General features: G+C 43.9%; 1 protein-coding gene across 9 annotated transcripts in view; it reads left to right on the top strand.

Annotated features, from left to right (window-relative positions):
• The window catches only part of ANO1 (anoctamin 1), a 174,014-nt gene that overhangs the window by 94,521 nt on the left and 66,245 nt on the right, over positions 1-13,248 (top strand). For 7 of the 9 annotated variants that reach the window (XM_073658820.1, XM_073658819.1, XM_073658821.1 and 4 more), the window contains 2 exons: positions 715-1,044; positions 12,856-12,954. In XM_073658820.1, the coding sequence (XP_073514921.1) occupies positions 715-1,044; positions 12,856-12,954 (429 nt within the window). The remainder of the gene's footprint in view (positions 1-714; positions 1,045-12,855; positions 12,955-13,248) is intronic. The other 2 variants (XM_073658824.1, XM_073658827.1) reach the window with 1 other exon arrangement.

The following is a 13,248-nucleotide window of genomic DNA, read 5'->3' as shown; positions in this document are numbered from 1 at the left end:
ACGCCAAGATTTATATGGCAATCCGCCAGACATAAAACACTGATAAGAACATATTCGTTGTGATAAAGTTAGAAAGGTGGAAAGGTGTGGTAGAGTTTGTTTCAGCACCGTTGTTCTGGAATGACCCTACATCCTTTTAGATTTCCCTTATCTTTGCTCGAATAGGGAGTTCATTGTGGTAAAACCAAACATACATTAGGTAGACCTCTGTCACCATGTAGACCATCCATGGAAACCACAAATACTTGAGTTTCTTGTACATTTACATGTCATGTGGACAAATTCTAAAGTGCCTCATTTAGGGGTCTAATAGTAAAGATATTACCTGTGGCAATCAATATTGAGAAGTAAAGTGATATATTTTTGACCTAGCCTTGTATTTCATGAAGGTGGTGCACCTTCTTATTTCCACCAAATCTTTTGATTCTCCCTTTTCCCAGTCTTGGAGTTTCCAAGGAGGACATCAGTGTAGATGTCGAAGAGCATCTCCTGGGTGTTTTTGGCCATAACACACTCTTTGCTCCAAGATGGCACCATCTGGATGGGACATATAGAACTTGTACAGTCCCCATCCTGCCGTCATGAACCCGGTACCCAATCTAAGACCATTGCACCACAGATTGAGTGGCCGAACTTTCATTAGTAGTCTACATAGTTATACTTTGCCTGTCTCACTGCCTTCTCCTATTAATTATTGCGTCTCCTTCTTTACAGTTGTTGAACTCTCTGGGTGCCGATCAGGACTCTGCCTGCAAACATGGTCTGTGCTTCAGAGATGGCCAGAGGAAAGTGGATTATATTCTGGCTTACACCTACAAAAAGTCTTCAGGTAACAGAACGCCGAATAGAAAGTCCCTCCACAGCAACTCATTGCACATGTCTCGGAGTAAAGACAGTCATCACCTTCCCGGGGGAACTGGTGACGTAGAATTTGCAGAAACCGAACCAAAGATAGATTATCACGAAGATGACAAGAGGTTCCGTAGAGAAGAGTATGAGGGTAACCTGATGGAGACCGGTCTGGAACTGGAGAAGGATGAAGAGGTAAGATCCACAATTAAATCTGTTCGTTATGCACATTGCACCAACCAGAATGTTTGACCAGTTGTGACAGATTTAATCCTTGGTGATTATGAGACAATATAGAAGGTGTGAATTAGTCACCTCATTGTTGGCTTATTAATCACAATTTTTCTAGTGGAATTTTGAAAGGTTACAATACACCCACATGATAGAAATGCTCCACACCCTTCTTCCTAAATATACAGATAAGGCAGAACAGAGGGCAGATAAACTTCTTCTGACCAGGCGTGTCTCAGAGTCTTGGTGCCAGGTTTCTGGATTGTAGGCTTCGTTCATTGAGTCCACATTGTGCATCACCCACCTTCTTTGTTAGGATTGTGTGTGTAGAGCATGATCATTATATCAGACTGATTAACTGCAATGCTAAATGTGACCGAAAATCAGCCTTACCCACTAAATTCTTCAGGACCGGTTAACCGTCTAATGTATATGCCACCTGACTATTGTCTCCGATAATCAGCCAGGTTTCACACATTTGTGTTTTCGAGTACAGACAACAATGCATGGATTGTCTCCTGACCCAAACTAGACAGCTTTATATATGTCTGAAGCTGTCAAGTTTTGGTCAGGAGACCTGCCGCTAGTCAGTACTTGGAACAATAAGCATGGATGTTTGAAACTGTTCTAGGTTAAAAAAGGATCCAGTAGGTTGAATTTCAATCCTTTTGTTCTCAGTTGGAACAAGCACCACCTGAGTATGGCAGTGGCTTACTCCCCTCTATCTTAGGCTATGGCCCCACTATCAGTATTTGGTCAGTATTCGGTCAGTATTTTTTACCAGGAGTGGGAGCCAAAACCAGGAGTGGGTGATAAATGCAGAATTGGTGACTTGTTTCTATTATGCCTCTTCTCTGATTGTTCTTCACCTGGTTTTGGCTCCCACTCCTGAGAAAAAATACTGACCGAATACTGATAATGGGACCGTGGCCTTAGGAACACTTACTTGCTCCACTGAATTGAGCATGCATGTGTATAGCGGGGTCAGGAGAAACAGCTGCTGGCTGAACATCTGTTGGAGATGTATCGGCACCTTAAGACATGGAAGTATGTTTCAATGTGGTCCTTAGAAATATAGATAAGTGCAAAGTATTTCATTGCCAAAAAATATATCACCAGTAAAGTGATACAGAGACGTATGACGCGCCCACCGGGCCGTGGGGGTACCCGGAGTCGGGCCTTGTAGATGCTGGGGTTTGTAGTCACCGTGGCGGCGACCTGGTCCGTGGCCCAGGGCGGTCAAACCAAGGGGTAGTCTAGGTATATAAGTGTTAATGTCCGACTACGCCACCTGTGGAATGCGGTTATTGGTAACCGCCGCTGCGGAGCAGTCCGCTGAAGCTGGTGGTATGTGCAGCAAGGTGATGTGACTCCCCACAGGAGGAGTGTAGCTTTAGGGCAGCGTGACTGGATGATGGCGGTGATTGTGCAGGACGTTCTAGTGCTGTGAGTGCTGGCGCCGCAAGGAACACAGAGACAAGATGGTGCAGTCCCAGGGTCTTTACTCACGATTTGAGCAGTTCCACTTACAGGGCCAGTGTAAGAACCCACGGCGTCCTGTGCTCACGCAGTGAGGGGCTCGGACGACCCTCAGATATCTCCAGAGTATTTATCAGGACCCCCTCCTGTGTGTCCTCTCTGGCCACTCTCCATGTACCTCACACCTGGCGGCACCTCTGTCCAGTGTCCTCGGGCCTTAGCGGGCGACATATGTTCTGTCCCATGGGTCCTATGTGGCTACTTTCCTAGTGGCTGGTGTGGACGGCCTGCTGTACTTGAAGTGCTGCAGCCTCCGGTTCCCAGTTGAGCTCTGTAGTCTCTGCTGGTTGGGGGACCCGGTTCCCCTTCTCTGGCCTGACCCCTCTACCTCCTGGTAGCAGCGGGCGTACGGGTGGCCTTCTGCACGGCCTGTACCCCTGGGGTCCCTTCTCTTCTCGTCCTGGAGCCTTCCTGCTCCCTCTCTCCTCTCCTTTCAGGCTCAGGCCTCCTGACTAGGCCTGCCTGTGGAGCATAGCTCGTATGGAGCCTCTGCCCCCTGTCTCCTCCTCACTACTCCTCCGACTGAACTCACTGTTCTAAGATGGCTTCTCTACTTAAACTCCTACTCAGTGTGCCCAGGATCTACGTCCTCCACCCATCCACTACTTAGTTCCCCCTATCTAAGTGGTTCCTCCCCACTCCAGCCAGGGATCAGGGACTGTGCTCTCCCATAGGAGCAATCTCGCCCTGTCCCCCGGAAATGTGGTGTAGTGGATGTAGTGTTAGGGTCCCGGGCAGTACTCCTTCTTTACCTGAGAGTGAGATACCACACCTCTGGGTGAGATGCAATACCTCTGTGGCGACCGAACCCTCAGGGGCGCCACACGTACATACCATGAAGGTAGCCCAATCTCCTGCTATGGGTCTTGCTCGGTTCCATGCCCTTGCAGTTGCATGGCTAAAATTTTTGCAAGACTTCCTATTCCAAAAGAAATCCATTGGTGGGTGATTGGTCCAAGGCTCATATAAAGGGGATAGAGGAGAAAACTAATGCCAAGCCCTACTGCCCCACATGGCTAATCATGACCTTGTAATGGGAGGCTAATTTTGATTTTTGCAACGGGCTCCTGTCTTTTCCAGTAATAGCACAAAAATTCACCAATTCACCAGCACAAAAAATTACCAGTGATTTGAAGCATTTTGGAACACCTTCATTCTTTTGTCAAACACTTGACCTCATGGGAACATTTCTTGAAATTTGATTGTATTAGGCTATTTCATTTCTGATCCTACGTAGCGAGAAGTGTACTGATGGCATTACAAATTATCCCTCTCTAGTGCAGCAATAATGGTGAGCTGTGGGAACCTTTCGTGGATCATTCTCTACAGGGCCTCTGGCTACGCAGGTTGCATCTCATCTTTGCTACAGATAAATGACTTCTCCAGAACTCATTGGAAGGTGAGGTGTTTACCTTGGATTAACCTGAGTCAATGCAATATTATATTACACGCTCTGTGGAGGATCACGGCCATGGAAATGGGGTTCTACATATTGTCTATGACCCTGGGTCATCAATACACCTATGCACGGTATATGACTATATGTGAAGCCTTCCCCGCACAGCATTCAACGTCTTCTGTTCTCCGTGGTCAAATAGCTAATGAATGACTTACATGGACATTGGCAATAATCCCATAAACCAGTCACCCTATATTTTCCATTCTTTGCACCCGTCCCATTATGTATTGTTGTAAGATTACACCTTATGTATTAGATCAATGGGATGAATTTTCTTTCACTTGCAACCTGACCCTTTCCCATTAATACCTAAAGTACAGAAACTGGAAATGTCACGAGGACACCGGCAAAGTGGCACTTTTTATAGGTTGATGGTAACTGTGTTTTGAAATCATTATTAAACTTTTTTTTTTTATTTATAGCTACTTTTTTATTTCTTCGCTTTGGCCATGCCAGGACTAGTATAATGTCCTGTCTATTCTGCAGCTGAACAGTTTTCTCCATGTAATTTAGCTAACGCCCATCTATCATGGCAGACATGAAGTCACGGTGCATCTCCTCTTACTTTCTGGCAGGTCGGCAGACAGCAGGCACGCTTGCAAATGTTTGCACTTCTCCAAGTCATGTGGAGTTTTTACAGCTTGCTAACTTTAGAAGTAATATACAGTGTCATGGACATCTTGGTGGCTGGAGATGCTCTGGGCTTGTAGTCCCTCAGAACCTACCCTCTTATCAAAAAATTGAACTTGAACACACCGTCAGGACAAAAAAAAATTTTTTTTCCTTCCCACCTCCGCCTCCTTTTCCTCAATATTTTTTTTTTAATACATTTTTCTTCCATTGGTCTGGAGTGTTATCCGCAGTCATGATGACTCCTGTTAAAGTTTAATGAAGCCACGTCATCGCTAAGCTATGCAGTCCGTGATCTCAGCCCATTGTGCAGAGTGTGCAGGACGCATCTTAAGTGTTGACTGAGCAATGGTGAAACCATTCCATTTCTCTGGGACAGTTCTGAAAAATAAATCTTGTCTGCTCACTTCAAAATTAATAATTAATTATTTTTTGGTGCCAATTTTGGCCCATTAACAATAGCAGATGACTATACATGACATGAGATGGACTTCACATTAGCTTAGGGGTAACTTAACGAATGTATGTGACGCGCCCCCTGGGCCGTGGGGTACTCGGTAGCCGGGTGGGCTGTTTCTAGGGGAGATGTCACAGTGGCGGTGACCCGCTCCGTGACCCAGGGCGGTCAATAAAAGGGGTTTTAAAGAAAAGGATTATAGTTTTTATGTTTAATGTTCGTGACGCCACCTGTGGTATGCGGCTATATGGAGCCGCTGCTGCAGTGCAGGTCCTCTGGAGCTGTTGGTAATGCAGCAGAGTTGGTTCAGCTCTCCACAGGTAGAGCCAAGCTCCAGGGCGGTGCTGTGGTGATTTTAGATGAGGCAGATGTTGTTGTGCTGGGCGTTGTAGTGCAGGGGGATGATGGCGCAGCAATAATTCACAGAGACAGTGGGGTGCAGTCTTAAGGGTTTACTCACGATTGTCACGTTGCTCCTGGTTACAACTGCAGATTATAACCACCCACGTCTTCCTGCGCTCACCATGGGAGGGGTTCAGCAATCCCTCAGGTAATTCAAGACCACTTAACGGGACCCCTTTCTGTGTGCCTTTCTCAGTCGTCTTCTTGCGCTGGCTCTCACCCTCCTGCCCTGCTCCTCGCAAACAGTGTCCCAAGCCGATAACCTCAGATCTTGGCAGGCAACCTGGAGTTCCCTGGTTCCTGTGTGGCTACCTTTTTGGCAATTAATTGCGGCTGTGGCAACTACACCCTGGAAATGTAGAAGCGTCCGGTTTCTAGCTGAATGTTGCAATTCCCACTAGTTAGGGGCCGGTCCCCTCTGCGGCTTGATCCCTCCACGTCCTGGTAGAGTCGGGCGTACGGGTGGCCTCCAGCACTTCCCGTACCCCTAGGATCCCCTCTTTCCTTCTTGGAGCCTTCCTTCCTGCTCCTCTCCTCTCTTCAGTCAGTCTCACCTCCTGGGCCTTTCTCACTCAGGCCCGCTCCTCCTGAGCAGAGCTTCTGCGAAGCTCTTGCTCCCACTACTTCTCCTCACACTGTCTTCCTCTGACTGGTCCCGTTCTAGATGGTTCCATTCCTTCTTATACTCCCACTGAAGTGCTCCCCTAAACTCCTTCCTCCACCCACACCCACTACATGGTTCCGCCCTCCAGCTAGGGACCAGGGACTGTGCTCTCCCTTAGGAGCAATCTCGCCCTGCCCCCCTGAAGTGGAGTGTAATGTATGTAAGTGGTTGGGTCCCGGGTAGTACTCCATCCTTACCTGAGAGTGAGATACCACACCTCTGGGTGAGAGGCAGTACCTCTGTGGCGACTGAACCCTCGGGGGCGCCACATATTGATCAACGATCCAGCATATCAGTAAAGCCCAAACTTTATTCTCGATTAATCCATTAAAATATGATACTCGGAGCGATCAATTGATGTAATAAAACGTTCCAATGGGTAACACGCGTCGGACTATACCAGTTCTTTGTTGATCAGCATTTGTTTACTGGTCTATTTATGGGGGCAGAAAAAAAACGTATACCTTTTTTTATCATTATATCACTTTTCCTTTTGATCATTAAGCCCAATGTGCTTTTAACAAAGTTCCATCTATAAAGGATTAGCTGACAGTGGTCTTGTATCTAGACTGATGAAGGACACAGAAAATGTCTTTACAATTAAAACATAGAAATATGTAATCTGAAGCAAAGTAGAAAAAAAGAATTAAAGAGGAAAAAATGCTGGCTTTCTTTTTTTTTTATTGTGGGGGGAGGGGTACTGATATTTACTGACTTGACATGGTGACTTTGCCCAGTCTCTATCAGGGTGGGTAGAGAAATCGCCTTAAGGGGTGAGTGCTGGGTGACGTCTCTGGCAGTGGTTAGGAGTATTGTGTTAATATACCCTTCTGTATTTAGAAATTACAGCACTTTATGATGAAATGGTGCTTCTGTATATATTGAAAGGTTGTGAATCCTGGCAATGCCTCTATCACGCGATCCCTGAGGCCAATCAGCGCTGACTTCACTCTCCCCACCTTCAGACAAATCGCATACATCTGGAGGAGTTGGATGTGATGTATCCGAAGGCGGGGAGAATAAAGTCGCACTGATTATGTCATGGGATCCCTGCGGCCAATGTCATGCAATCCCCAGGAGAGAAGATAGTGTCAACACCGCTGGAACCGCACCGGCATCAAAGGCGAGTACAGATGTTATTATTAGACTGAGGGGAAACACAGGGATTCAGAAGGGTTTAAAAAATTGCTAAAAAAAAAAAAAAACTTAAAATACTTTTTTCTATTAATTTCTTATGTAAATCCACGTGCTGTTCATATGTTCAGTCTTTTCACTGGAAAAAAAAACAACAACTATGTGCACATACCCGAGTGGTAACCGAGCCTTCATCCTAGTCCATTATGCATAATGTTAATGCTCATTTGGTCTCCTTATTCTTTCGTTCATGAGGGCTGATCTTGGCAATTCTAGTTGAGAATACAACTTTGCTTAACGGGTCCGTCTCCTAAGACTAACCTTGGCCACAAATAATTAAGTTATTTCCTGATTCCAAAACTCTAAACAGTACCCCTACTTTCATGAATCCTTTATAGTGCTGAACCCCTCCTATGGGGTTATTGGGGATTCCTCAGCCTCCGGCACGCTTTCTAATTACACCCTTTTGAAGGAGACCTGTGTTCAGATAAGACGTAACACATTGGATAGCCAATGCCATTTGTCCCCATATGTAGAAAGGATGCAAACAAGAGACTCAATCTCCGGTGACTGTCCTTGTAACCATCATGAGTTGCTTCTTAGTTGTTTTGTGTGTCTACATTTTGGGATGATGGCCATGTTCTCCAGACTTTCGCCCTTAGGTGATTAATTGCTTAGGGTAGAGCAGAACTATTTTTGTATCCGGTCAAGTTCGTACCTTTTAGACTTTACGCATACTGCTTTGTGGACCAAGTGGATGGAGAACAATGGTGCGGAGGATCCACGTCTCTGTCCCGAAAAAATGAAATCCAACTAACTATGAGATTTACTCTGTGTATTAAGTATAAAGCCCTCGGGTGACGTACCGGACATGTTGTTGGAGACGAGCCCAGCTTTTGTGCCGGTGTTTACAGAGCGGGCATTACTAGCCATTCACTTCACAAAGGGACCTTTTTAGAAGTTCTCCCGAGATCAAATAAAAGGCAATTAAAGATACGTTTCTGTCTAGGGGTCGTGATGCGTGTCATCCCGCTAAGCCCGTGGCACATTTTGTAGACCTGGCAGAGCGTATAGGTGATCTCAGGATAAACACCCCTATGTGATCAGGTGGGCAGGAGCGCCAGCAAGAACAATGACTGCTTTATTGGATCATGATAATCAGTTTACACAAGTTAACATCATTTTTATGTGCAATGTTTGCTTAAGGGGGTAGTTTACGACTTTGATTATAATGACCTTTCCTTAGGATATTTCATCAATAGCAAATCAGTGGGGGTCCGACATCAGGCATCCCCACTAATTAGGTGTTGGCAAGTCCCACCGCTGCTGGAAGAATAATAAGCATGAAGCCAGGATGACAAAGCTCCACACACTGTGTAGTGTCTGTTCTCCAGGATCAGCTCCTATTGAAGAGATTGTGATCTGCGCTGCAGTACCTGAGAATGGCCACTACATGGTGTATGGAGCTGTGGGGTGCTGTCTCCATATGTTGCTTACATCCATCTGCCGCAAGACTTTCCAACAGCTGAACAGTGGCGTTTCTAGCTGTTGGACCCATACTGATCTGATATTGGTTATCCTGAGGATAGACCTCATTATCAAAGCGCTTGATGACTACAGTTTTGGGCCCCATCAAGATTGCGGACATTGCCAAAATCAATGCCAGAGAGTGCACAAAGTTACTTCATCTGCCCCGTTGCAATGAATGAATGAATGAATCCTTTTGGGGTTCTGTAGAAATCCTGATTTTCAACTGCTACGTTGGGGAGCCCCAACGGAGCCACTGATGTGAATGCAATGTGAACATAGCCTTAAAGGGAAGCCATTATCTGAAAATCACCTATTGTTTAAATCAGGTTTTTGTGCTCCATGTAAAATTTTAGTAATTTTTTCTTTATTTATTTTTTATATCTTGATCTTTAACAAGAATCGCACTACCTATCAATACGCCACAAATGCTCCAGATAGGACAGCTGCTTAAAGGGATTGTCCGGTACTTTAATATTGATATCCTATCCTTTATAATAGGTCATCAGTACCAGATTGGCAGGGGGTGTAGCGGCCGGATGTGATCATTTGCTGAACAGCACAGCGCTGTCAACTGCATGGTGGCCACGGCAGGGTACTGCAGCTCCACTATACTGTTGGCGGAGCTGTGCTGTGCAACAATTAAGCACATCTGGCTGACTCCAGCATCGGGAACAACTGATCGTCAGGGGCGTCGCACCCCGCACAAATCTGGTATTGATAAGCTATCCTAAAGAAAGGCCGTCAATATTAACCCCTTTTTTTAAAGGTCTAAAAAGTTTTATACTGGAGATATAAGATGGTACTTGAAGCTGCTGAGGCTCAGATCTGCATTGTCATTTTTGTTAAATTTCTTTTGTGCAATTTAAACATTGAAATCACACAACACTTGTGTTTTTTATAGGGCCGTATGATGCACGTACGCCGGCTGTAATAAATCTTGTAGCATTCACATATCCTGTCCATGAGCTCCTGAAACTGTGACATAATAGTGACACCTTGTATTTGCTAAGCAACCTTAATTATGTCATCATCAAATGTAAAAATCCGACATCTTTAAATTACATCTTCATAATCTTTTCTGCATTTCACTTGCGGTTCCCTGGGGGCTTCTAAAATTTGGACCCTCAGCAATCAGCTGATCACTATGATAATTCACAACGGTGACAATTAAACAGGGAATTCCAACTGTAAGGCTATGTTCACACATGGCGTTTTTTACAGCATTTTTGTTTTCTGCAGCCAAAACCTTCCACATCGGCAGTAAAAAAAAAAAAAATAATAAAATGTGTATAAGACACAGGTATTTGCGGATTATATGTGATTTGTGTATAGTACATGTTTAATAAAGTTAGTTTTATTCAGCAAAAAACGGTTTGTTTTGTTTTTTGCAACTTTTTTTTTTTTTAAACTTTTTCTCATTTGCTTTCTATGGGTGGAAAAAAAAATGCTGCAAAAAAAGACTGACAGAATTGATGCGCTGCAGTGCTCAAATTCAGTTGGGGTGTGCGGGGGGGTAAGCATGCATGAGATTTCTGAAATCTCATAGATTTTGCTGATACTGTAAAAAGTAGTAGTGTTTTTGTTACTTTTTCATTTAAATTGGGGGGGGGGGGGACATGTCGATTGCGTGTATTTTATACAGTGGTTTACGTTCCAACCTTCTGGTTTTTGGTGCAAAAATCTGCTGCAACATGTGTACATACCCTTTTGTGCCAAATGTATCTATACTTTTCTTCTATCCACCTATTATATACGTTATATAGATGTTTTGTTTTTTTACAAAATATGGCACAAAACTATTGATAAATTTATGAGTGGGGCTGAACTACTACTATAGTCCCTCGACCAATGTCTGGTCACTCATAGCTGTACTCTGGATAGCAATATAAACTCATCCAATCTGCTCAAATTAGGAATTTCATTGGCCAAATCCTGGACAATCAGGCATATCTGGGAGGAATAGAACTAAGAAACAGCACGTGTGAAAAAGACTTATGTATACTAATGGATCATAGACCGCACATGAGTCAACAGTGTGATGCAGCAGCAAAAAATGCAAATACAGTTCTGTGATGTATTAGGAGAATCACAGAGTCTACATCACGTGAAGCAATTATTCCCCTCTTCTCCTCCTTGGTCAGACCTCATCTGGAATACTGTGACCAGTTCTGGGCACCACATATAGAAAAACTTGAGCAAGTTCAGAGAAGAGTTACCAGGATGGTGAGCGGACTGCAAACTATGTCCTACGAGGAACGGTTAAAAGACCTGGAAATGTTTAGCTTCCAAAAAAGCAGGCTAAGAGGAGACTTAATAGCTGTCTACAAATATCTGAAGGGCTGTCACACTGTAGAGGGATCATCCTTATTCTTATTTGCTCATGGGAACACGAGAAGCAATGGGATGAAACTGAAGATACAGATTAGATATTAGAAAAAAACTTCTAGACAGGGTGATTAACGAGAGGAACAGGCGGCCTCGAGAGGTGGGGAGTTCTCCTTCAATGGAAGTCTTCATACAGTGGCTGGATAGACATCTGTCGGAGATGATTTAGTGAATCCTGCATTGAGCAGGTGGTTGGACACCAGGACCCTGGAGGTCCCTTCCAACTCTAACATTCTATGATATCTAATCATTAGGCCATCAATTCTTAAGCTGTCCCCATACACATTAGATGGCTGTCGGCTGTACGATCATTCAGCTGACAGTCATCTCTGCCAACCCTCTCAAACACAGGAGCGCTTGTTCGGCCGAGCGCTCTTCTGTTCTCTGAAAAAGCCACCGTCTGACATGTCAATCAGTCTTATCTCAGGGAAAACAATATGATTGGCAGTCCGAAATCAGACATGTCTGATGGACTTCCCTCTCGACCTTCATTTATTCGGTGTCCCCTTATACATTAGACCGTTGGATGAAGCCATCGATATCGTCGGGTGCAGGAGACATAAGTCTAATGTGAATGGCCAACTTAAGTCATCAGAGGTAATGGGACATTTTTTAATGGCCCTATATACATCTTAAGGCCATGGCCCCACTATCAGTATATGGTCAGTATTCGGTCAGCATTTTTTCTCAGGAGTGGGAGCCAAAACCAAGTGAGGAACAATCAGAGAAAAGGTAGAATAGAAACAAGTCACCCAATTCAGCATTTATCTCCCACTCCTGGTTTTGTCTTCCACTCCTGAGAAAAAATACTGACCGAATACTGATAGTGGGGCCTAAGAGAGGTTGACCGAAACCCCCACTTAGTGCTCAGTGTTAATGTAAAAGAAGCCTTATAGTCACGCATATGGAGATGTTGCCTATGGAGGTTCTCACAATAGTGTAAAAATGTTGGATACATTGTATCGAATATTTTCAAAATAAAGCTTCATGTGTTGCACTGCTTCTTGGGCTAGGTTCACACTTGAGATTTGACATTTTTTGATATTTTTTTAGAACAGACAATTGAAATTAATGTGAAAAAAACAGATAATGCATGCAAACAGAAGTAAAAGGACTCTTTCGATTAATATGGAGTCTCTCTCTCTGGGTTCTGATATGGGTCCGTTTTTAGCACTGAAAGTTTTTTTTCTTCCATTCTAAGAACTGGCACATAGCAGAGCCCAGACTGACCCCATAATAATCAAACGGGGGCTCCTCTGCTTCCATTTGCATCAGTTATGCAATGGATTTCTATATGACATTCCATTGGTTCCTAAAGATGGAACAGACTAATGCAATATTTAACTGCAAGTGTGAACATAGCCGTATATAATTCTGCAATGGATTTTCAATGCTCTGCAATATATATATATATATATATATATATATATATATATATATATATATATATATATATATATATATATATATATATATATATATATATATATATATATATATATATATATATATATATATATATATATATATATATATATATATATATAATTTATTTATTTTTTCTTCTTGTTCTAGACTAAAATGCACGGTGTGGGATTTGTGAAGATTCACGCTCCCTGGAATGTTCTCTGCAGAGAAGCTGAGTTTATGAAACTTAAGATGCCAACCAAGAAGGTATGAGCTCACATTGTGGACTGTTAATCATAAATAACCCCAGACACATTTATATATAGTGACCAGTCGCTTATAGGCCGCTGCTTCATTCAAGTCAACGATGAAGAAACGCTCCAGCCCGGAACATTGACCCCCCTCTCCCACCCAATGAAAGGGTTAAGTGTTCCCATCACCCACGTGGGCTGGATAAATCCACTTGATGCCAGATTTCTGAACTTACAGCACACGTGTCCTCAGAACTGATGCGATCGCTGTGACGTTGGGATCCTGCATTGATGGCTTTCCCATACCGTC

Source organism: Phyllobates terribilis, unplaced genomic scaffold (assembly GCF_046119375.1).
Source record: "Phyllobates terribilis strain yellow unplaced genomic scaffold, ASM4611937v1 Scaffold_13__5_contigs__length_258822181, whole genome shotgun sequence".
NCBI classification, from domain to species: Eukaryota; Metazoa; Chordata; class Amphibia; order Anura; family Dendrobatidae; genus Phyllobates; species Phyllobates terribilis.
Note: the sequence above shows the minus strand (reverse complement) of the source record. Positions and strands in the feature narration are given on the sequence as shown.